This window comes from Calliphora vicina, chromosome 3, assembly GCF_958450345.1.
Source record: "Calliphora vicina chromosome 3, idCalVici1.1, whole genome shotgun sequence".
In the NCBI taxonomy this organism is placed as follows: Eukaryota; Metazoa; Arthropoda; class Insecta; order Diptera; family Calliphoridae; genus Calliphora; species Calliphora vicina.
The window spans coordinates 24,508,393-24,536,111 of NC_088782.1; the positions used below are offsets into that span (position 1 = coordinate 24,508,393).

General features: G+C 28.2%; 1 protein-coding gene across 1 annotated transcript in view; it reads right to left on the reverse strand.

Annotated features, from left to right (window-relative positions):
- Positions 1 to 27,719, reverse strand: part of Pxn (Peroxidasin) — a 167,676-nt gene that overhangs the window by 48,854 nt on the left and 91,103 nt on the right. Inside the window, exons 2-4 of the mRNA XM_065506165.1 lie at positions 13,338 to 13,553; positions 12,904 to 12,975; positions 9,377 to 9,618 (exon numbers count right to left, since the gene is read on the reverse strand). Of these exons, the coding sequence (XP_065362237.1) occupies positions 9,377 to 9,618; positions 12,904 to 12,975; positions 13,338 to 13,553 (530 nt within the window). The remainder of the gene's footprint in view (positions 1 to 9,376; positions 9,619 to 12,903; positions 12,976 to 13,337; positions 13,554 to 27,719) is intronic.

The following is a 27,719-nucleotide window of genomic DNA, read 5'->3' on the forward strand; positions in this document are numbered from 1 at the left end:
AAAATCGATTTTTGGTTGAAAATATAAGTGATCACAGATGATCGTCCTTTTTACATTTGGACCTCTATTTACCGACTTATAGCCATTTTTATGTTTTACTTGATTTTCATATAAAAAATCGATTTTTGGTTGAAATTTAAGTGATCACAGATGATCGTCCTTTTTCCATTTGGACCTCTATTTACTGACTTATAGCCATTTTTATGTTTTATTGGATTCTCATATAAAATATCGATTTTTGGTTGAAAATTTAAATGATCACAGATGATCGTCCTTTTTCTATTTTGACCACTATTTCATATAAAAAATAGATTTTTGGTTTAAAATTTAAGTGATCACAGATGATCGTCCTTTTTCCATTTGGACTACTTTTACCGACTTATAAAACATCGATTTTTGGTTGGAAATATAAGTGATCACAGATGATTGTCCTTTTTCCATTTGGACCTCTATTTACTGACTTATAGGCATTTTTATGTTTTATTGGATTTTCATATAAAATATCGATTTTTTTATTGAAAATTTAAGTGATCACAGATGATCATTGTTTTTCTATTTGAACCACTATTTACCGACTTATAGCCATTTTTTTGTTTTACTTGATTTTCATATAAAAAATCGATTTTTGGTTGAAAATTTAAGTGATCACAGATGATCGTCCTTTTTCCATTTGGACCTCTATTTACGGACTTATCCACTTATAAGCAAAAGAATAAATTTACGATACTACGATTTATTTTAATTCATTTTATTTAATTATTTTATTTATTTCATTTGTTCAATATAATTCACTTATTTAATTTATTAGATCATTTAGTTGTTTAATAGTTCATTTTATTAAGACCGCACGTCTATCTAAGTTATTTGCTCAGCATCAACTGTCCCTTTTTGATTCTTTTCTTTTACTTCTTTTCCTTTTTCTATAATTTGCATATTTGACCAGTGTTGCAGACTTTTGCGCTTACAGTCGGCCATCCTCTCAATACAATCGACCTCGATTGTTAGCTGGTCTGCTCTCGTCAGTGTCTTCCTTCTCGGCTTCATCACTCGACGACTCGTCTCCGAATGGTGGTAGAGTGCACCATGGCTTGATTTTGTCAGAAGCATATATCGACGTGTAATGGCGCTGTGTACGGCTAGAACCGGGTAAATCTTCGATGACGTATCGGTCCTTATCGAGAACCTTTGTTACAATGAATGGGCCCTTGTAGACAGGCTCCAACTTCCTTGATGTACCCGTCGCTGTTGCCTCATTTTCCGCTAGCACCAAATCACCAACGTTGAATTGTTTGGGTCGAGCGTGTTGTAGGTCATAACGTTGCTTGGCTACTTCGCGTTGGATGTCAATCTTGTCAGCTGTTTCGGCACGCAATTCTTGCAACGTTTTGTCGTCTATTACTTCACTGTTGTGCAGGGCAAGAACAAGTTTATTTTGAAGAATGTCTCTTGGCTCGAAACCGAATAAGAGTTCTTGGGGTGTTTTACCTGTCGTCTTATTAACCATGGTGTTAAGTGACCACTGTATTCGTCGTAATTGTTCATCCCAACGTTTGTCTTCTTTTGCAGACGGTCGAAGCATTCCTAAAATCGTACGGTTGGTTCGTTCAGCATGTCCGTTGGCTCGTGGTGTTCGGACGGCATTTAGTACATGTTTTATATCATTGTTTTGGCAGTATCGTTCAAAGTCATGCGACGTAAATGCCGTTCCACGGTCGGTAATGATTCGTGTTGGAACACCGAAGTATTCGCTGATTTCGTTGAGGATGCTAATAACGTGTTTGCTTGCTGTACTTTTTACTGCTTTTATTAGGGTGAATTTTGTGAATGCATCCACAATGACCAGTATGTGTTCGTTACGTCTAGATGTTTTTGGGAACGGTCCTAGGTGGTCCATATGCACGGTATGAAATGGAACGGGGGTTATTTTCTCGTAGTGGTATTCGCCTTCGTTCTTTCCACCCGGGTATTTATTATATGCACATTCTACGCACGCTTTGATGTGTGATTTTACAGCGTTTCGCATTCGAGGGAACCAAAAATGTTTTTGAAGACCAGTTAATGTTTTATCCATTCCTAGGTGACCTGCGTTGTCGTGCTGTCCTTGAATTACGCGCCATCGTAGAGCTTTTGGGACCACCCAAAGGCAATTATCATTGACTTTGCGGAATAATCTACCGTTTTTGATTAAGTAGTCCTTACACATTTCTTTATTACCAGACTTCATCTTTTCGATAATTTGACGGATTTGCTCATCTTGCAGTTGCATTGAAAATAAAAAATCGCCTTCATTAACAGTCGTTTTTGCAATCCGTAACGATGCCGGTTCTAAATTGCGTGATTCTTCGCATGGTGCTCGACTTAGAGCGTCGACATGCTGCATTCGTAAGCCAGATCGGTGCTCAATATTAAGGTCAAAGTCCTGAATTCGCAACCACCACCTTGCTATCCTAGGAATTAGTTCCTTTTTCTGCATAGCCGTTTTAAGAGCGTTACAATCGGTGATGACAGTTATCTTTTTCCCGTACACGTAGTATCGAAAGCGCTCAAGAGTTTCGACAACCGCCAAAGCTTCCAACTCATAGCTGTGATAGTTGCGTTCATCGTCAGTGGTTGATCTACTGAAAAAGGCTACAGGTTTCCATCCATCATTCTCACTTTGTAAAAGTGCGCCGGCTAGGCCTATTGAACTTGCGTCCGTATGTATTTGGTGCTCCGCAGTGTTTCTATAACCCACTATTACTGGACTTGTAGTAAGCCTGGTTTTTAGTGTTTGAAAAGCCTCATTTTGCTCGTCCTTCCACTGGAACTGTATATCCTTTTTTAATAAATTTCGTAACGGTTCGGATATCAAAGCGTAGCCTGGTACGAATTTTCGGAAATACCCGCTCAACCCTAAGAATTGTCGTACTTCTCGCACATTTGATGGTGTCGGGAATTCTAAGATTGCGTTTGTCTTCGCTGTACCCGGGTTCATACTACCACTATGAATTTTATGTCCCAAGAACTCAATGGTTTGTTTTAAAAACTCGCATTTTCTGACGTTGACCGTTATGTTTAGTTCACGTAATATATTGAAGACACGTCGTAATTTCTCGAACATTTCGTTAATTTCGTTGCTACCGACAACAATGTCATCCATATAGTGAATGATGTCGCCCTCTTGAGTTCTCTCCCTTATCAATGCCATCAATCGTTGAAAAACCGCTGGCGCGTTTTTGAGTCCAAACGGCATCCGTTTAAACTCATACATTCCGTCGGGCGTCACAAAGGCGGTAAACTTCTGGCTGCTTTCTTCTATCGGTATTTGATAGTATCCGCTGTTCAAATCCAAGACCGAGAAGTAGGTAAATTTCATCACTTCCTGTAAACGCTCCTCGATGTTTGGAGTGGGGAAAATCTCATTAACCGTAATTTGGTTTAAACGTCGATAGTCAATGCATAAACGATCGTCACCGTTTTTCTTTTTTACGAGTACGATGGGACTTGCGTATTCCGACGTTGATTTTATGATAATATCGTTCGTTAAAAGTTCATTTATTAATTGTCTTACCGATTCTTTTTTCATCTCAGGAAGTCGATACGGTTTCGTTACAATTGGCTCATTTGTTAATAATTTAATTTTCATTCGCACGGCACTCGTTAACCCGATTTCACTTAGTTCTTTGCCAAAAACATCACGATATTCGTCAATCAGTTTGAATAAACGGGATTGTGTTGTTTTATCGATTTCACCGTATTTAATCTCCGTTATTTTGTTACACGGTAACTCATTCATTTCAGTATTATCTACACTTAAATATTCAAAGCGCTGACCGTTTTCTTTACAAATGAGGCGTACACTATTGTTTGCGAAAATGTCATTACCGATTATTACGTCTGTTGAAAATGTGTCGTCATCCGCAACGTACAAATCAACCGAAAGTTCTACTTCATCAACAGTAATTTCAACGTTTATCATTTCATTAAGAACACGAGTACCGCCACCTACTCCATTAATGCGTACACTACACGTTTTTCTATCGTTATCGATTTTAGCAGCTCTCGATTTTTGAATCATACTGCATTCACTGCCAGTGTCGATTAATGCACACATTTCTACTCCGTTGACTCTCACTTTTTATCAGCACAATATTTCCTCACGCTATTCGTATTTCGCACGTCGGACTTGCCACAATTTTCGGGGGAACCCCTCGGATGAACTCTCTGGCAATCTTTACATCTTTTACGTCGCTGTGGTTTAGGGCATGCACTGGATATATGGCCTGGCTCTGAACAATTAAAACACACGATTGATTTGCGTTCGGTTTTTGGCTTGGCTCCGCTGTCTGGTGTTTTGTTCACGTTTTTATTGTTGTTATCCATGCGTTTTGGTGCCGTCATTGTTCTACTGCTGGATGAACCTGCTATGTTCGTAAAATATTCATCTAAGGCTTCGCGCATTTCTTTCATTGATTTGAACCGAACTGTAGCAATCGCTACCTGCAACTCACGATGCTTCAGCCCCTCTCGAGTGTACTTGATGATAGCAGACTCACTCAAACCATGTCGTCTTCCTAAGGCGCTCATTCTGAAACAGTATTCGTTTATGGACTCTTCATTTTTCCGCGTAGCGTTCGACATCTTAAAGTGTATGTCAGCCTCATCTGGGACAGTACTAAACTCCTGTTTTAATGCGGTTGCAAAATCAGGCCATGTTACAAAGAGGTCTGCCGATGCGTCCAGCCATAACCTAGCGGGACCTTTCAACTTACTGTATATCGCCAGCATCAAACATCGTTCATCCCAATCATACGCGCGCATAGACTTCTCAACTCTATCAATGAATTGTTCAACACTAAATATTGAATCCTTTGTTGGGTCGTATTCTGGGAGGGTATCGGATATTTCCTTTACGCTGTATACATTTCGTTGACGAGACTCTCGATTTAATACTGGTGATCTCGATTGATGTTCATGGACCTCGTTCCGTGTTTCCGATGAGGTCGAGGGTTGAGCGTTCTGATTTGTTTGTCGTTGTACGATAGTCATTACGTTTTCTATCATACTGCGTAAATCGTCGATTTGTGCTCGCATACTTTCGTCTGACCGTGACTCATCTAACTCAATTTCTTCGGTACCTTCAGCTGCTATAAGGCGTTCTATTAATTCGGCTTTGCTACCATTCGTTGACAAATCTCGTTCTCGCAGAAGATCTCTAAGATCAATAACCTTTAAGTCTGATATTAGTGGCATATCTACAGATGTGTTGACGATTAATTGCGTTAGACAGTTTTTTTAATTCGAACTATTATTAACCGTTTAATCAACACTCAATACGTTAACGTGAGAGAAATATTAATTATTACACGTTCAATTAATATTTAAATCGTTATTTATTTCGTTCGCATTTACGTTGTTTGATGACACTGTTCTACTTACATTAGCCTTTGTTTTGATTATCGTTTTTCGTTAAATGTTATTCAAAATTGTTTTTAGTTATACTCTTGTTTTTTTGTTTGTTTGATTTTATTCACATACTCCGATTCTCTTCTTTACTCGATTTACATTTTGTATCACACTCCGTTCTCACTAAACTTTTATCTTTGGTGTTTTATTTCGATTTCTCTTTACATGTAAGTACTTGTGTAGTTTTCGTTACGTTCCTACTTAAGAGACTTTTTCAAGAATGTCGAGAACAACAAACACTTCTGCGCTTTCAATGATCATTAGTTTCGTTTTCACCGTCACGCACACGCAAACTTCATCATCAATACTAATAATGATCATTAATCTCGACTGCAGTTACAAACGCATGTAAGCTAGAATTTGTTTCAAACGGTATTATTTTTTTTTATACACATATTTTTTTTATATTTGGCACTTGTTTTTTTAAACACGCATTTGGCGAGCGTTTATCCCACTTCTGAACTATAAGCAAAAGAATAAATTTACGATACTACGATTTATTTTAATTCATTTTATTTAATTATTTTATTTATTTCATTTGTTCAATATAATTCACTTATTTAATTTATTAGATCATTTAGTTGTTTAATAGTTCATTTTATTAAGACCGCACGTCTATCTAAGTTATTTGCTCAGCATCAACTGTCCCTTTTTGATTCTTTTCTTTTACTTCTTTTCCTTTTTCTATAATTTGCATATTTGACCAGTGTTGCAGACTTTTGCGCTTACACACTTTTATGTTTTACTGGATTTTCATATAAAAAATCGATTTTTGGTTGAAAATATAAGTGATCACAGATGATCGTCCTTTTTCCATTTGGACCTCTATTTACTGACTTATAGCCATTTTTATGTTTTATTGGATTTTCATATAAAATATCGATTTTTGATTGAAAATTTAAATGATCACAGATGATCGTTCTTTTTCCATTTGGACCACTATTTACCGACTTATAGACATTTTTTTTTTTAGTTGATTTTCATATAAAAAATCGATGTTTGGTTGAAAATTTAAGTGATCACAGATGATCGTCCTTTTTCCATTTGGACCTCTATTTACCGACTTATAGCCATTTTTATGTTTTACTTGATTTTCATATAAAAAATCGATGTTTGGTTGAAAATTTAAGTGATCACAGGTGATCGTCCTTTTTCCATTTGGACCTCTATTTACCGACTTATAGCCATTTTTAAATTTTACTTGATTTTCATATAAAAAATCGATGTTTGGTTGAAAATTTAAGTGATCACAGATGATCGTCCTTTTTCCATTTGGACCATTATTTACCGACTTATAGCCATTTTTATGTTTTACTTGATTTTCATATAAAAAATCGATGTTTGGTTGAAAATTTAAGTGATCACAGGTGATCGTCCTTTTTCCATTTGGACCATTATTTACCGACTTATAGCCATTTTTATGTTTTACTTGATTTTCATATAAAAAATCGATTTTCGGTTGAAAATTTAAGTGATCACAGATGATCGTCCTATTTCTATTTGTTCTACTTGATTTTCATATAAAAAAAATCGATTTTTGGTTGAAAATATAAGTGATCACAAGATGATCGTCCTTTTTCCATTTGGACCACTATTTACCGACTTATAGCCATTTTTATGTTTTACTTGATTTTCATATAAAAAATCGATTTTTGGTTGAAAATTTAAGTGATTACAGATGATCGTCCTTTTTCCATTTGGACCTCTATTTACTGACTTATAGCCATTTTTATGTTTTATTGGATTTTCATATAAAATATCGATTTTTGATTGAAAATATAAGTAATCACAGATGATCATCCTTTTTCCATTTGGACCTCTATTTACCGACTTATAGCCATTTTTAAATTTTACTTGATTTTCATATAAAAAATCGATGTTTGGTTGAAAATTTAAGTGATCACAGATGATCGTCCTTTTTCCATTTGGACCATTATTTACCGACTTATAGCCATTTTTATGTTTTACTTGATTTTCATATATAAAATCGATTTTTGGTAGAAAATATAAGTGATCACAGATGATCGTCCTTTTTCCATTTGGATCTCTATTTACTGACTTATAGCCATTTTTATGTTTTATTGGATTTTCATATAAAAAATCCATTTTTGGTTGAAAATATAAGTGATCACAGATGGTCGTCCTTTTTCCATTTGGACCTCTATTTACTGACTTATAGCCATTTTTATGTTTTACTTGGATTTTCATATAAAAAATCGATTTTTGGTTGAAAATATAAGTGATCACAGATGATCGTCCTTTTTCCATTTGGACCTCTATTTACTGACTTATAGCCATTTTTATGTTTTACTTGATTTTCATATAAAAAATCGATTTTTGGTTGAAAATATAAATGATCACAAATGATCGTCCTTTTTCCATTTGGACCTCTATTTACTGACTTATAGCCATTTTTATGTTTTATTGGATTTTCATATAAAAAATCGATTTTTGGTTTAAAATTTAAGTGATCACAGATGATCGTCCTTTTTCCATTTGGACCATTATTTACCGACTTATAGCCATTTTTATGTTTTACTTGATTTTCATATAAAAAATCGATTTTTGGTTGAAAATATAAATGATCACAGATGATCGTCCTTTTTCCATTTGGACCTCTATTTACTGACTTATAGCCATTTTTATGTTTTACTTAATTTTCATATAAAAAATCGATTTTTGGTTGAAAATTTAAATGATTACAGATGATCGTCCTTTTTCCATTTGGACCATTATTTACCGACTTATAACCATTTTTATGTTTTACTTGATTTTCATATAAAAAATCGATTTTCGGTTGAAAATTTAAGTGATCACAGATGATCGTCCTATTTCTATTTGTTCTACTTGATTTTCATATAAAAAAAATCGATTTTTGGTTGAAAATATAAATGATCACAGATGATCGTCCTTTTTCCATTTGGACCTCTATTTACTGACTCATATAAAAAATCGATTTTTGGTTGAAAATATAAGTGATCACAGATGATCGTCCTTTTTCCATTTGGACCACTATTTACCGACTAATAGCCATTTTTATGTTTTACTTGATTTTCATATAAAAAATCGATTTTTGGTTGAAAATTTAAGTGATTACAGATGATCGTCCTTTTTCCATTTGGACCTCTATTTACTGACTTATAGCCATTTTTATTTTTTATTGGATTTTCATATAAAATATCGATTTTTGATTGAAAATATAAGTGATCACAGATGATCATCCTTTTTCCATTTGGACCTCTATTTACAGACTTATTATATCCACTTTTATGTTTTAGTTGATTTTCACAGATGATCGTCCTATTTTATTTGGACCACTATTTACCGACTTATAGCCAATTTTGTGTTTTCCTTTACTTTTTTTTAAGTTCTTATTTTGCTGGTTATATTTTTTTTCTCTAATGTTTTTTTTAGTTAGCTTAGTACAGCTTTGAAATTCATTAAACTATTGACATATACATAAGTATATCATATCAAAAATTAAAGTATCCCACTTTATGAAACTTTATCCAACAAAACAATTTCCTTCCACAATTTATTTATTTTTTTTTTGCTTTTCTCTTCCCCTATATAATTTTAGTGTATGATTTTCTTGTAGTTTTTTTTGTTAATAATAAAAATAGCAATGAAAAAAAATGAAAGTAACAAATAAACAAAAAGTAGAAAATAAAAAAAAATAAGGAAACAATAACTATATTTCAGTTATTCAAGCTAGATAGATAGTTATGCATTTAGTCATTGCTCAGTAATTTCCCACAGTTTAAATTGGATTTTCAACTGTTTACGCTCGAAATACAATACATATCCTTACATACATACATACATACATACACATACAAAATGGCTTAAAGTAGTAGTAGTAGTAGTTTGTATCATAGATACTTTTACACAAACACACAGAGATATATCTAGTTTTAATACTATCACTTACTGCAATGAAAATGATATTCCTGTAGACTCGCAAATCCATGACGATACAATGTTGCTGGCGTCTCACAAGTCAGGGCAATGGTGATGAGTTTTCGTTGGGGATGCTGTTGATAGTGGCGCCACAATGAGTAAATACCACAATTACAATCGATGGGATTGCCATCCAGTCGTAGGCGTTTCAAGCTTGGCAAACGTGTAAATGCATCTGGTGGCAGATTAGTGAGTTTATTATTGAAAAGAAAACTAAATGGTGCAGAAGAAGGAGGCACAAGCATTTGTTTCAACATAAAAAAAAGTGAAAAAAAAAATAGAGAGAAAAAAAGACAAGAATTAGAAAACAAAATGACATACTGAAAATATATGTAGGACATACTGAGAAAATGCAATTAGTACTGAGTTTTATGTTGTTACGAGTAATACTAGACTAGATACAAGACGAATTTTACGATGCCTTTATTTATTATGGCAGTGATAAACCAGTAACCGAGATAATAGGGCTGACTATAATATGATTATAAGCTTTAAAGAAATTTTAGAATAGTGTTTTTTTATATGGGTCCTAGGCCAATTAAGAACTGATCCTCACAGCATTTGTTAATTGGATTATATTAACATATCTACTTTATTTTTTCGGCATAGGCTTTTGGAATTTAGAGACAATTATGTACTATTGAATTTATATGGTTGTCAATGTATTTACGATATTTATATTTCTAACAATTAAAACTCTACTCTGGCAGGACATTTATATGGAAGCCAGGGTAAATCGTGGATCAACTTCAATACACCTCTTGATTGTAAAGCGTTTCCCAAAAATATATTCATTATATGAATAAAATTTAAAAATTATAATTCAAAACATATTTTGTAATTTTTTGATTCCAGCTATGTAACTAGGGAAAATTTGGATTAAATTTTATATTTAAGTGATCACAGATGATCGTCTTTTTTCCATTTGGACCTCTATTTACCGACTTATAGCCATTTTTATGTTTTACTTGATTTTTATATAAAAAATCGATTTTTGGTTCGAAATGTAAGTGATCACAGATGATCGTCCATTTTCCATTTGGACCTCTATTTACTGACTTATAGCCATTTTTATGTTTTACTTGATTTTCATATAAAAAATCGTTTTTCGGTTGAAAATATAAGTTGTCACAGATGATCGTCCTTTTTTCATTTGGACCACTATTTACCGACTTATAGCCACTTTTATGTTTTACTTGATTTTCATATAAAAAATCGATTTTTGGTTGAAAATATAAGTGATCACAGATGATCATCCTTTTTCCGTTTGGAGCTCTATTGACCGACTTATAGCCATTTTTATGTTTTATTTAATTTTCATATAAAAAATCTATTTTTGGTTGAAATTATAAGTGATCTCAGATGATCGTTCTTTTTCCATTTGGACCACAATTTACCGATTTATAGCCACTTTTATGTTTTACTTGATTTTCATATAAAAAATCGATTTTTGGTTGAAAATATAGGTGATCACAGATGATCGTCCGTTTACCATTTGGACCACTATTTACCGACTTATAGCCATTTTTATGTTTTACTAGATTGTAATATAAAAATTCGATTTTTGCTTGAAAATATAAGTGATCACAGATTATCGTCCTTTTTCCATTTGGACCTCTATTTACTGACTTATAGCCATTTTTATGTTTTATTGGATTTTCATATAAAAAATAATTTTTCGGTTGAAAATATAAGTGATCACAGATGATCGTCCATTTTCCATTTGGACCACTATTTACCTCTTATAGCCATTTTTATGCTTTACTTGATTTTCATATAAAAAATTGATTTGTGGTTGAAAATATAAGTGATCACAGATGATCGTCCTTTTTCTATTTGGACCACTATTTACCGACTTATAGCCATTATTATGTTTTACTTGATTTTCTTATAAAAAAATCGATTTTTGGTTGAAAATATAGGTGATCACAGATGATCGTCCTTTTTTCATTTGGACCACTATTTACCGACTTATAGCCGTTTTTATGTTTTACTTGATTTTCATATAAAAAATCGTTTTTCGGTTGAAAATGTAGGTGATCACAGATGATCGGCATTTTCCATTTGAACCACTATGACTAAAAATTTGGCTTAAATTTTAAATTTACATCAAAAATGGGTCTGATTTGGAGGGCTCTTGTCCTCGCAGTAATAAATAATTTTTGATTATTTTTTATTTTCAATATTTCCTATAAAGTTATCTATCAGAGAAATGTAAATATTGGGTGTATGACTTAAAAATGCGACATTTACAATAGATTGCGTATCTTTTTATATGTCATTTTGAAGGGTAGATATCTGCTTAAGGATTTTTTAAGGATTTTTTTTTGCGTCATATGCGTGAAGTTTTGCTTTAATGCTGTCCTGCTGAAGCACAACGATTGCTCACCAAAGCTTATAGTGAATGTGTTTCTTCGGTTTCTACGTGCTAGAGATCTTGACACGGAAGACAAAGATCACCCAGGCTAGCTAAAAAGGTTTGAAGACCAAGAATTGTTGGCATTACTCCATGAAGATTGTTGTATAACTCAACAAGAGTTTGCAAAATCATTGGGAGCTACTCAAGCAGGATTCATCTAAAAGCAAGGAAATTGGCTACCAAACGAATTGAAGCTGAGAGACCTTAAAAGACGGTTTTACATGTCCAAAATTATGCTTTAACACTATAAAAGAAAATAATTTTTGCACCGAATCATTACTTGCGATGAAAAATAGATCGTACGTAAAGCCGGGACAACCAGCCAAATCGACACCAAAGCCAAATATCCATGGCGCTAAGGTAATGCTCTGTATTTGGTGGAATAAAAAGGGTCCTATCAGAATCAGAACGTTCTCTCTGGGATACGCTTCACTTTGGAACAGAGAATCCGATATTGGCCTCAAAAGATGAGCAGTTATTTTGGCTTGAAATCCATTTGTTGTCCGAAAGATGGGAAAATGAATAAATTTTGTCTTAAGAGCTTCCAGAAGAAGTTCTATTTTTGACTATGTTATTTATTATTTAATTGTGTTTTAAATCTCAAAATTTCTTTATTACTTACTGTAAGGCAGTGAAAAAAAACTGAGCCATTTTTAAACTAAAAAATTAGTTTTAATAATTTTGTTTGTTTTTACTAAAAATTTTAAAATAAAATAAAATCTATGCCGAAGGTAAAACTTAACAAATGACCTTGTTATAAATAATCAATGATCATATTAGCATAATAGAGCTTCCTAAATTACCTAAAAATACACCTATTGTATATAAATAATTGAAGATAACATTATTTTTCAAAGATTTTGCACTTTACAAATTGAATTTTTTTAAAGCTGTTGCCTAGAATGTTAAAATGAATTTCTTAAATAAACTAAATTTCTGCTTTAAAAACTTTAATACACTTTCAGGTATGATATTGCTAAGGATGTTTGAATATAGTAATACTCGTATGTACTCGATATGATTTCAGTAAGTCTATACTTCTTTATGTACATTTGCCTTGTATGTAATACGATACTTACATTCGATTTAAACGTGGTAGACTGGCGAAGGTATCTGCATCAATTTGCCAAATATCATTGTTTTCCAGGTATCTGTAATAGTATTTTTTTTGGGGGGATAGATGGAATAGAAAAACAGAGTAAGAAATTAAATGAAAAGGAATATATCCACATACATACAACAATAATAATGAAAAATCATTGAAATGAAAACGTGCTTTTATTAGAAGTTGTGAATTTTCAATCACAATGTATTTGCATTTCACTTTTCAATCTCTTTTTTGGTCGAGCAATTAGACAAGACAATACCAAACTACAAATTACACCATTTCCATTTCCAAAAAACTAGTGAATTTTTTTAAGTTTCACATACCTTTGGAAATTAGTAAGTGTCAGTTTGTTTTTAGTTTGCTTTAATTAAGTTGTTATGATTAACATTACGTTTCATTACTTACATTCCCTCCAGCTGCTGCAACTTTTGAAAGATACTCTTTGGCAACTTACTAATGCGATTATAGTTCAAATACAAGAACCGCAATGAGACCAAACCATCAAAAGCTCCCTCTTGTATGTAGGAAATCTCATTCTCATTCAGAAACAACGTAGTCACCTGTGTTAATCCTTCAAATGCATTTGTTGGTATTTCCTCAAAATGATTGAAACGAAAATCACTAGAAATAGAGAGATAGAAAAAAAAGTGAGTAAAAAAAAAATTGCAGATAAAAAGAATGTTAGAGAGATAGAAAATTGTTAATGCAAATAAGTAACTGTTGATACTAATGATAAAATCAAGTGCAGAACAGACACCAAGTATGTTGCTTTGGTTATAGATGGAAATTAGTTGATGGGAGGAGGAAGGGTGTTGTAAGACTAATGCAATAAAGATGCTTTTAAAATGAAACTGTTCTATTTCCTGGGTTTGATGGAAAAGAAAAAAAAAGTTGCTGTGGTTTTGAAAGGTACAGAAGAGTATTAATTTTGCTGCCAAGTCGAAGCGTATATACCCTGTTTAAGTATTTATTTAATATTTAAGAATTTGAAATTCGAGATTTACAATAGATGGCGTATCTTTTTTTTGTTTTTAATAATTTATATGTCATTTTGAAGGGTATAAATCTGTCACTTAGATATTGAACATTATAGTGTAAACAACAGAGTTTCTTTTTCTTCGAAAATGTTGAATTTTGTGTCAACGAAGCGTCATATGCGGGAAGTTTTACTTTACTTTTTTAATTTGAATAACAGTGCCGCTGAAGCACACCGATTGCTCACCAAAGCATATGGTGAATGTGCTCCATCGCTTTCAATGTGCAAGAGATAGTTTGTGCGGTTCAGAAGTGGTGATTTTGACATGGAAGACAAAGATCGCTCAGGCCAGCCAAAAACGTATTTGGAGGCATTACTCCATGAAGATTGTTGTAAAACTCAACAGCAGCTTGCGAAATCATTTAGAGCTACTCAAGCAGCTATCCTGCGAGCAGCAGGATTCATACAAAAACAGATAAGTTGGGTAACATACGAATTGAATATGAGAGACCTTGAAAGACGATTTTGAATATCCGAAATGATGCTTGAACGCTAAAAAATTTTTGCTACGGATCATATACTCATTACGATAAAACGAATCGTTAGATATCTAATGTGAAATCCGGCCAATCAGCCGAATCGACACAAAAACCAAATATCCATGGCGCTAAGGTAATGCTCTGTATTTGGTGGGAGCAAAAGGTTCCTATCTGTTATGAGCTGCTAAAATCTGACCAGACCATCACAGGGAACTTGTACCGAATGCAACTGATTCGATTGAAGCGAGTATTGGCCTAAAAATGCCCAGAATATGCGGTCAGACATGAAACCGTAATATTCCACCATGAAAACGCTGGGCCACATATTGCAATACCTGTTAAAATCTATTTAGAATGAAGTGGTTAAAAAGTTTTGCCTCAACCGCCTTATAGTCCAGACTGTGCCCCGTCCAACTACTATTTGTTTCGATCGATGCAGAACGTTCTCTCTGGGATACGCTTCACTTTGAAACAGACTATCCGATATTGCATCAAAACGGGGTCGCTTCGACTCTACTTGATTGTTCGCACGTAGTGAACTACCACGTAAACCATCCGATATTGGCTTGATTAGTTTTTGGACTCAAAAGATGAGCAGTTCTTTTGGCTCGCCAGAAATTATTTTCCAGAAAGATGGCCAATTCTTTGAATAAATTTATATTGTACAAATGCTTCAAAATAAAAGCTAAAAATTTCAAAAAATTCAGCATTTTCAAGTCATACATCTAATAGATTTCCAGTTTTGGAAAAAATTATTCGAATAAACAGAAATTATTCGGTTATATTTAATCGTTCAGAATTATTACAAAAAATTACTTTGTCATACAATAAAATTACATTGTATGAATCATATCGTTTAAAAAAAATATAAAAAATCACATTTCTTAAACGAATAAGTCACACATTTTATTCGAATAACTTTTTATTCGTTTTGAATTCTAAAGAAAATCCATTTTTTTACTCTTTCAACAAATGCAAATAGTTTCTAGCATGATAAGAAGTTTAGTTGCACGAAAATTATTCGAACAAATTTTATTCGTTAAAAATGTATTCGAGTAAGAAAATTTATTATTTTCACTTCATTCAACAAATACAGTTAGTTTATAGCATTAATGGACAAATAATCGATAAAATTTATTCGCATAGTTTGTATTCGTTCAATATTTTTTTTAAATTTAATTTTTTTTTTAAATAAAATTGTGTAACAAATTTTATTCGAATAATTTTTTATTCGTTTTTAAAGTTTATAAGAAACGTAATGTTAGGATTTCTTTCAACAAAAACAAGTAGTTTCTAGCATAATACGAAATTTAATCGCACAAAAATTATTCGAATAAATTTTATTCGTTAAAAATTTCCCAAAAATTTACTTTGGCATATACTAAATAATATTCTATCACTAAAGCTATATTAAGTATTTAAAAAAAATCTTACGTTTCAAACTAATAAATATAAAAAACAAATTTTATTCGAATAATTTTTTTATTCGTTTTTAAATTTGAATTTAAATTTAAATTTTTTTTTATTTTCACTTCATTCAACAAAGACTATCAGTTTATAGCATTGTTGAACACATAATCGATAAAATTTATTCGAATAATTTGTATTCGTTAAAATTTTAAAAAATTAAAAAAATAATTTATCATGTAATAAAATTAAATTGTATCAATCATACAGCTTTATGAATAAAAAAATGTATTAAAAAACTAATTCTTAAACGAATAAGTAAAAAATTTTATTCGAATAATTTTTTATTCGTTTTTAAAGTTTATAAGAAACGTAATGTTAGTATTTCTTTCAACAAAGACAAGTAGTTTCTAGCTTAATAAGAAATTTAATCGCACAAAAATTATTCGAATAAATTTTATTCGTTAAAAATTTTCCAAAAATTTACTTTGGCATAAACTAAATAATATTCTATCACTGAAGCTATATTAAGTATATAAAAAATCTTACGTTTCTAACTAATAAATATAAAAAAAACAAATTTTATTCGAATAATTTTTTTATTCGTTTTTAACTTTAAAGATTTTTTTTTATTTTCACTTCATTCAACAAAGACAATTAGTTTATAGCATTAGTGCAGAAATAATCGATACAATTTATTCGAATAATTTGTATTCGTTAAAATTTTAAAAAAATTAAAAAAGTATTTATCATGTAATAAAATTAAATTGTATCAATCATACAGCTTTATGAATAAAAAAATTTATTAAAAAACTATTTCTTAAACGAATAAGTAACAAATTTTATTCGAATAATTTTTTATTCGTTTTTAAAGTTTATAAGAAAAGTAATGTTTGTATTTTTTTCAACAAAGACAAGCAGTTTCTAGCATAATAGGAAATTTAATCGCACAAAAATTATTCGAATAAAGTTTATTCGTTCAAAAATTTTCCAAAAAATCTACTTTGGCATATAACTAAGTAAAATTCTATCACTAAACTAATAAGTATAAGTAAAAAATTTTATTCGAATAATTTTTTATTCGTTTTTAACTTTAATGAACATTTTTTATTTTCACTTCATTCAACAAACACAATTACTATAAGCATTAGTGGATAAATAATCGATAAAAATTGTTCTTCTTGCTACCAATAAAATAGTTTATAGCACAATAATTTGAATTAGGGCTAGAAATTATTCGAATAAATTTTATTCGTTTAATTTTTTTCTAAAAATTTACTAAAATAAAGAATTTAATATAATAACATATTTTTATCGCTTTAAGAATTTAAAAAATCTTAATTTTAAATAAATAAGTAATAAATTTTATTCGAATAATTTTTTATTCGTTCAACATATTCGAATAATTTTTTATTCGTTCAACATTTTTTTTTTAATTTACTTTATCGGGTAATGAAAATAAATAATTTTTAAAAAACCTATTTCTTAAACGAATAATTGACAAATTTTATTCGAATAATTTATTTATTCGTTTTGCAGATTCAAAGAATTTTAATATTTGTTCTTCTTTCAACCAATAAATATAGTTTATAGCTCAATAATTTGAATTAGGGCTAGAAATTATTCGAATAAATTTTATTCGTTTAATTTTTTTTCTAAAAATTTACTATAAAAAAAGTATTTAATATAATAAAATATTTATATCGCTTTAAGAATTAAAAAAATCACAATTTTAAATAAATAAGTAATAAATTTTATTCGAATAATTTTTTATTCGTTCAAAATTTTTTTTTTAATTTACTTTATCGGGTAATGAAATTAAATAATTTTTAAAAATCCTATTTCTTAAACGAAAAATTAACAAATTTTATTCGAATAATTTTTTATTCGTTTTGCAGATTCAAAGAATTTTAATATTTGTTCTTCTGCAACCAATAAAAATAGTTTAGCACAATAATTTGAATTAGGGCTAGAAATTATTCGAATAAATTTTATTCGTTTAATTTTTTTTTTTTTAAATTTACTATAAAAAAAGTATTTAATATAATAAAATATTTATATCGCTTTAAGAATTAAAAAATTATAATTTTTAATAAATAAGTAATAAATTTTATTCGAATAATTTTTTATTCGTTTTGGGTTTTAAAGAAATTTTTTTAGTTTCACTTCTTTCAGCAAAGTAATGTATTTTATGGTATTATGGGACTAAAAATCGCCCAAAAATATTCATTTTAAATAAATAAGTAATAAATTTTATTCGAACAATTTTTTATTCGTTTTAAGTTTTAAAGAAGATTTCATAGTGTTACTTCATTCAGCAAATAAAAGTATTTTATGGTATTATGGGACTAATAATCTCACAAAAATATTCGAATAAACTTTATTCGTTAAAATTTTGTATGAAAATTTACCATATGACGTTTTAGAATACTTTTTTTTTTCAAAACTGTAACAAATTTTATCCGAATGAATTTTGATTCGCTTGGAAATTTTAAGAATATGTAGTATTTTTACATCGATAGAAATTATTCGATCAAATTGTATTCTTTTTAAACTTTTACAAGTTTATTGCAGGACATTTAAACCTGTAAATTTAATGCAATTCCATTAAATAACGACTTAAGTTTCGTTTTTATAAATACCTTTCCTTTTAACTTATGTTTACTAAACCTCTTACTCAATGATGAAATGTTTTTACTTCATATCGATTTCGTTTTCTTTAACAATCATTGAAATACAAAATTCTCTGTATTGAACAGCCGCAGAAATACATGCACAATGATTGAAATGCTTTTCAAAAGATGTAAAAAAGGGCATCTAACCTACTTTCAGCTAATAAATTTAAAATAAATAATATTGCAAAGAAATACAGGTACATATATGCAGCAAAATACTTCCGTGTGGTAAGGTAAGAGTAGTTTATATGCATAACTATTTTTTAATTTTACTTTTTGTGTGTTACTCAATGCATGGTTGGTTTCAAAGAGAAGCGCCAAAGAAAACCTTCAGCCTGGCGGGCAAACAGGCAGGCAGGCACGCAGCCACTAACATCAATTACTCGTAAAAAACAGCTTTAAAACACCAACAGCTAAACAACACATATTAATAAACTAAATAGAGTGAGTATGCATGTGTATTTTACACACATCCATGAAAACTAACACACCTAGACCAGCATAAACATAAACCCAACAGATCTGGGTGACTGTCCCGAATAAGATTTTGAAATGACTACAAATAGGTCTAACTAGGGACAGTACAATGATAATACTTTAAATGCTAAATTGGCTTATCTCTCAAGTGATATGAAAACCAAAAATTTAAACACACTACACTTCAGATTACAAAGAGACACTAAGTGGCAATTGACTCTTCAATAGATTTCTTCTGGTGAGTAAAATAACAACTATCTAAAGTGTAGTACAATAAAAAGTTTTAAGTGACTACACTCTAGATTACTTAGAGACACTAAAGTGACAATTGACTTCATGCCAGATTACCTGGAAAATATAAAGTAATTCACTTATTGTGCTCTACAAGAAGTTCATACCTGTCAAATGACCCAAAAACTGGTGTCAGCCAAGTGATCAGACATTAGGGAAAATTACTTACTAGGGAGGAATTCATTGACTTCTTGTAAAACTGCTGGGAACACTTACACACCCCTAAAACTTAAAGAGGTACATAGAAATATATAACACACACAAAAACAAAGAGAAAGAGTAAAGGATGCAAAGAGAAACCCGTCTTTGCCACAGGTTATTATTTCTGCATTGTGGTATCACTAGTGGTAATGTTGATGCTGCTGGTGGTGGTGTGGTGGCGGCGGTGTGAGTAATGCACACACATTTAAACACAGCCACGTAAGAAGAACATTTCTTTTAGCCAGGCTAAAAGCTTATAGGCAAACTTGCCTTTATACCTAAATATGTACAGCAGCTGCCATCATCATTACCACCACCTCAGCACTACCTCTGATTACATCCATCCTTGCCTATTTTTTTTATTTTTCTTTTGCACACATTTCAAGCAGCAAAACATTATCCACGTTGTCGACATTTGAAACACGTTTTATGTGACGCAAGCTTAAATTTACCTTTTTTTTTCTGTATACACGAGTATACGAGTGCATATTTGGTTGCACGTTAAACAGATAAACACTTGCCACATTTAGAATGTTAGTTTATTGGAGTATGTGTGTGTGTAAAGTTATGTGGATAAATGCAATATGGATCGTAACAAGTGTGTACAATTTTTTAAAAGTGTTTTCCAAGAGAAGGGCTCTTGTGGTTGAGACATCGACTAAGTGCTTGTATGTGCTTTCGAAAATATGCAAATGCGGAGAGTGAAAATTAAACTTTAAGAGCGAGGATCGTTTTTGTAGTTTTGTTAAAATCTGAAAAAAACTTTTAAAATAAAACTATTTTAGAAAAATTCATTATGGCCCCGATTACCGTTTGCAACAGTTGTATTTTAGTGTTGTATTTTTTAAAATGCAAATGTAAATCATGGTCGCATTTTAAAAAATACAACTCTAAAATACAACTGTTGTAAACGGTAATAGGGGCCTATATTTCTTAGAGTCATTTAATAACTAGAGTCATCTCAGAATCTATGGAAGAATCTCAGATGAGTCCAAACAGCACTAAACGAATACAATTTATTCGAATAATTACGGCGATTAATCGTCTTATTGGATTTCTTAGAGTCATTTAATAACCAGAGTCATCTCAGAATCTATGGAAGATTCTCAGATGAGTCCAAACAGCACTAAACGAATACAATTTAGTCGAATAATTTTCGGCGATTAATCGTCTTATTGGTTCTTGAAGTTAATATTCTTTGTTGAAAGAATAATTTCTTGAATTAGGTAAAAATATATATTTTTTTTTAAATTCAAAACGAATACAAAATTATTCGAATAAAATTTAAAACTTATTCGTTTAAGAAATACGATTTTTTTTAATTTTAAAGTGATATGATTCATATAATATTATTTTTTAACATAAAAAAGTAAATTTTTCGAAAACTTCTGAACGAATATAATTTATTCGAATAATTTTTGGCGATTATTCGAATTATTATAATAGAATTTAAATTTTCTTTGTTGAAAGAAGTAAAAATATGGAATTTTCTTTAGAATTCATAACGAATAAAAAATTATTCGAATAAAATAAGTGACTTATTCGTTAAAGAAACATGATTTTTTTACTTGTTTAAACGACATGATTCAATACAATGTAATTTTATTATATGACTAAGTATTTTTTGTGAAAAATTTTGAACGAATAAAATTTATTCGAATAATTTGCGTCGATTATTCGTCTTATTAAGCTAGAAATTAATTTTCTTTGTTGAAAGAAGTAATTTCTTGAATGAAGTAAAAATTTAAAGTGGATAAAAAATTATTCGAATAAAATTTGTTAATTATTCGCTTGAAAAATATGATTTTTTTTAATTAATAAAGAGATATGATTCACATAATATTATGTTATTACATAAAAAAGTAAATTTTTCGCAAAATTCTGAACGAATAAAATTATTCGAATAATTTTCCACGAATATTCGTGTTATTAAGATAGAAATTAATTTTCTTTGTTGAAATAAGTAATAAGTAATTTGTTAAATGAAGTAAAAATATTATTTTTTGAAATTCAAAACGAATAAAAAATTATTCGAATAAAATTTGTTACTCATTCGCTTAAAAATAGGTGTTTTTTTAATTCTTTAAGTGATATGATTCATATAATATTATCTTATTGCATATAAAAGTAAATTTTTCGAAAAACTCGAAACGAATAAAATTTATTCAAATAATTTTGAACGATTATTCGTATTATTAAGCCAGAAATTTATATTCTTTGTTGAAAGTAGTAATAAGTAATTTCTTGAATGAAGTAAAAATATTTATTTTTTGAAATTCAAAACGAATAAAAAATTATTCCAATAGAATTTGTCATTTAATCGTTCAAAAAATATGATTTTCTTAAATTCTTAAAGTGATAGGATTCATGTAACATTATTTTATTACATAACAAAGCAAATTTTTCGAAAAATTCTGAACGAATAAAATTTATTCGAATAATTTTCGATGATTATTCGTGTTATTTTGCTACAAACTTATTTTCTTTTTTGAAAAAAGTTATAATATTGCACTTTCTTTAGAATTGAAAACGAATAAAAAATTATTCGAATAAAATGTGTTAGTTATTTGTTTAAAAAATACGATTTTTTTAAATTATTTACATAACAAAGTAAATTTTTCGAAAAATTCTGAACGAATAAAATTTATTCGAATAATTTTCGGCGATTATCTATATATACTATATATCTAGAAATTAATTTTCGTTGTTGGAAGAAGTAATAATTAATTTCTTGAATGAAGTAAAAATATTTTTTTGGAAATTCAAAACGAATAAAATGTGTTACTTATTCGTTTAAGAAATACGATTTTTTTAATTCTTAAAGTGATAATATTATAATTATCTTATTACATAAAAAAGTAAATTTTTCGAAAAATTCTGAACGAATATAATTTATTCGAATAATTTTCGACGATTATTCGTTTTATTAAGCTAGAAATTAATTTTCTTTTTTGGAAGAAGTAAAAAGTAATTTCTTGAATGAAGTAAAACTATTTTCTTTTGAAATTCAAAACGAATCAAAAATTATTCGAATAAAATGTGTTACTATAAAATGTGTTACTATTCGATTAAGAAATACAATTTTTTTTAATTTGAAAGTGATATGATTCATAGAATATTATCTTTTAACATAAAAAAGTAAATTTTTCGAAAAATTCTGAACGAATAAAATTTATTCGAATAATTTTCGGCGATTATTCGTATTATTATGCTAGAAATTAATTTTCTTTGTTGAAAGTAGTAAAAATATTTTATTTTCTTTAGAATTAAAAACGAATAAGAAATTATTCGAATAAAATTTGTTACGTATTCGTTTAAATAATATAATTTTTTAAATTCTTAAAGTGATATGATTCATATAATATTATCTTTTTACATAACAAAGTAAATTTTTCGAAAAATTCTGAACGAATAAAATTTATTCGAATAATTTTCGGCTATTATACATCTTATTGATCTAGAAATTAATTTTCTTTGTTAAAAAAAGTAAAAATATTGCACTTTGTTTACAATTCAAAACGAATGAAAAATTATTCGAATAAAATAAGTGACTTATTCGTTTAAGAAACATGATTTTCTTTTATGATTGAATCAATATAATTTTATTATATGACAAAGTAATTTTTTCTAAAAATTTTGAACGAATAATTTATTCGAATAATTTCTAATGTTTATTCGAATAATTTATAATGATTATTCATCCTATAATATCATAAATTACATTTCTTTCTTTACAGAAGCAAAAATATTAAAATTCAAAGCGAATAAAAATTCATTCGTATAAAATTGGTTACTTATTCGTAAACCACATGAAGTTGTTGTCTTGTTTTTTTTACATTTTTAAGTTAACCATAGCTTTTTTAACACTTTTATGCCAAAAAAAGTAGGCAATACTTTTATTTGTTTGAAAATGTCGCAAAAAGAGACAAACAAAATCCTTAAAATTCTATTTAAATTCATTACCTGCACCCACACCTGTATGTCTGTGTGCTTATTTGTCTTTTTTTTTTTGGTATAAATTGTTGTGGATTTGTGTGTTGTACGAAAACAAATGATTTGCGGTTTTTAAACAAACATTTGTACAAATTAGATTCACAGCAACAGCAACAATATCAATGAAATAATGGTATTTTGTTTTTAATTCTCGTTTTTTTTTTGGTTGTTCTCTCAAACCACACATGAATAAACCCTCATGCAACATTTTGAGTCACATGCACTGATAGTGCCATCAAATGATACTAGTGTGAGTGGAAAACAAATGGAATCGAGAGAGAAAACGGAAAAAAATAAAATTTAAATGCTACATACATAATAATTACCACAAAATGGAAAATTAAATTGTATGCAACACAAATATCTAATAGAGTACAGGGTGTTGCAACTTAGAATTGTAATTTAATCATACTTATTCGTTTACAAACTATTTTCGTTTTTTTATATTTTTTAATACGATTTGATTGATAAAATTTATTTTATTACATGATAAATTGAAAAATGTTTAACGAATAAAATTTATTCGAATAATTTTTAGCGATTATTCGTCCCATAATACTGTAAATTACTTTTCTCTGTAAAAGTAATAAATATATCGCATTTACTTTAAAATTCAAAACGAATAAAAAATTATTCGAATAATTTTTTTTTTAGAATTCTTGTTTAGAATATTATTGATATCGTTATTTTTTGATAATCGTTATTTTTTTATTAAATTTCTATTAATGTTAAAAAATGTTTTGTTTTAAATTTTGAATGTATACAATTTCATCGCCATAGTATGACAGCAGAAATTTTGACATTTAAATCATTATGTTATTGATTAAATAAATACCCTGTTTATATTTCAATTTAGGTTTTTTTATAATAAAATAAATACTACCGTACCGACTTGCTTTCCAAATGAGTTGTTAGAATAGAATAATATTATTTTTTTTTCTAATGTGTCTTTAATTAAATTCATATTCATGTTAATTGCTTCTACTATGTGCGTTTTTTTTAAATTACGTGTTTATTTAACACATATTATTTTTTTAATAAAATAAAAGTTTAGTATTTTTATTTAATAAAAGGTAAAACTTTAGATAAACATTCAAATTAGTTTTAATTATGAAAATGGTTTTGTATGAACCAAATTTAGTGAAAATAACACATTTTACAAAGCAACTTCATATTCATAAATTAGATTTTTATGTCATTTTGTGTCAATTATAAGTGGAAGTATAAAAGGTTGAATTTAGAAAAGTTCTAATTTAATCTTAAATATGTATTTTCAGAACCTATTCAAAAACATTAATAAAGGTTTGTCTATTGAAAGAAAGTTTGAAAGTTCTGGTAAGCTGTAACGCAAAAGTTGTAAAAAATAAGTAAAAATTTCTTTTTTGAAATAAGTAACAAGTAATTTCTTGAATGAAGTAAAAATATATGTATATTTTTTTTTTGAAATTCAAAGCGAATATAAAATTATTCGAATAAAAGTTGTTACTTATTCGTTTAAAAAATATGAATTTTTAAAATGTTTAAAGTGATATGATTCATATTATATTATCTTATTACATAACAAAGTAAATTTTTCGAAAAATTCTGAACGAATAAAATTTATTCGAATAATTTTCAACTATTATTCGTGTTATTATGCTAGAAATTTATTTTCTTTTTTGAAAAAAGTAATAATATTGCACGTTCTTTAGAGTTGAAAACGAATACAAAATTATTCGAATAAAATTTGTTAATTATTCGTTTAAAAAATATGATTTTTTTAAATTCTTAAAGTGCTATGATTCATATAATATTATCTAATTACACAACAAAGTAAATTTTACGAAAAGTTCTGAACGAATAAAATTTTTTCGAATAATTTTCGACGATTATTCATTTTATTAAGCTAGAAATTAATTTTCTTTGTTGAAAGAAGTAATAAGTAATTTCTTGAGTGAAGTAAAAATATTTTTTTTTTTAAATTCAAAACGAATAAAAAATTATTCGAATAAAATTTGTTACTTATTCGTTTAAGGCAAACGATTTTTTTAATTTTAAAGTAATATGATTCATATAATATTATGTTATTACATAACAAAGTTGTAAAAAATAAGTAAATATACAACATTTAAAAATAAAAACGAATAAAATATTATTCGAATAAAATTTGTTACTTATTTGTTTAAAACATAAAATTTTTAATAATTCTTAAAGATAATATTGATTAAAATACCTTTATTTGCGCAAATAAGAAAAAATATCATATTATATTTAAAATACAAAGCGAATAAAAATTTACTCGAATATTTTTGTTTTACTTATTCGTTTAAAATATAAAATTTTTTGGTTACTATATGTCCATAAATGGTACAAAAACTACTTTTTTTATAGAAATAACATTTCATCAAAAATTTTAAACGAATAAAAAATTATTCGAATCAAATTTTTGAATTATTCGTTTAATTTATACCAATAATTTCTGGCGATTGTTCATTCCATAATGTTAAGAATTACATTATTTTGTTGAAATAAGTAAGAATATCGTATTACATATTCATACTTAAAATTCAAAGCGAATAAAAAATTATTCGAATAATTTTTTTTACTTATTGGTTTAAAATATATAATTTTTGGTTATTATTTGTCCACAAAAACTACTTCTTTGTAGAAATTTAAACATTTAAAACGAATACATAATTATTCGAATAAAATTTATTAATTATTCGTTTAATAAACTCAATGTTTTTCTAAATTCATAAAACGATTTAATTGATAAAATTTATTATATTACATGATAATTAGAATTAAAAAAAACAGTTAACGAATAAAAGTTATACGAATAATTTTCTGCCGATTATCCATTCCATAATGCTAAAAATTACTTTTAAGTGAAAAGAGAAATTATAAATACGACATTTCCTTAAAATTTAAAAACGAATAAAAAAATTATTCGAATAAAATTTATTAATTATTCGTTTAAAAAATATTTTTTTTTTAAATTCTTAAAGTGATAAAATGAATTAAAAAAAATTGTTAACGAATAAAATTTATTCGAATAATTTCTGACGATTTCCATTCCATAATGCTAAAACTGACTTTTGTTTGTAAAAATAAGTAAGAATATCACATTATACTTAAAATTCAAAGCGAATAAAAAATTATTTGAATCAATTTTTTTACACAATTGGTAAAAAATACTTTTTTTTGTAGAAATAAGTAAAAATACTACATTTCCAAATAAATGAAGTTTTTAACATTATGAGATGAATAATCGCCAGAAATTATTCGTATACATTTTATTCGTTAAATATATTTTTTTACTTATTGCAAAAATCTTGGCCACAAATGTGTTACAAAACTCCTTTTTTAAAAAAATTATTCGAATAAAATTTATTAATTATTCGAATAAAAATTATTAATTATTCGTGTAACAAACACATTATTTAAAAATTACTTTAATTTGTAAAAATAAGTAACAATAGCACATTATACTTAAAATTCAAGGCGAATAAAAAATTATTCGAATAATTTTTTTTTTACTTATTTCACAAATTTCACAAACAAAAACTACTTTTTTTAGAAATAAGTAAAAATACGGCATTTCCTTAAAAATTAAAAACGAATAAAAAATTATTCGAATAAAATTTATTAATTATTCGTTTAATAAACAAAATATTTTTCAAATTCTTAAAGGGATTTGATTAATACAATTTATAAATGTCAAATCCCTTTAAACGAATAATTGATAAAATTTATTCGAATCATTTTTTATTCGTTTTTAATTTTTAAGGAAATGCCGTATTTTTACTTATTTCTAAAAAAAGTAGTTTTTGTTTGTGAAATTTGTGAAATAAGTAAAAAAAAATTATTCGAATAATTTTTTATTCGCTTTGAATTTTAAGTATAATGTGATATTCTTACTTATTTTTACAAATTAACGTAAATTTTTAAATATTGTGTTTATTAAACGAAAAATTAATAAATTTTATTGGAATAATTTTTTTTTATTCGTCTTTAATTTTTAAGGAAATGTCATATTTTTATTTATTTCTACATAAAAAGGAGTTTTGTAACATTTGAGGCCAAGTTTTTTGCAATAAGTAAAAAAAATATATTTAACGAATAAAATGTATACGAATAATTTCTGGCGATTATGCTAAATACTACATTTAAAAAGAAAATCACATTATATTGCGATATGGTTGATATAATTTATTTTACTACACGATTAATTTATTTAAAAAAAAAA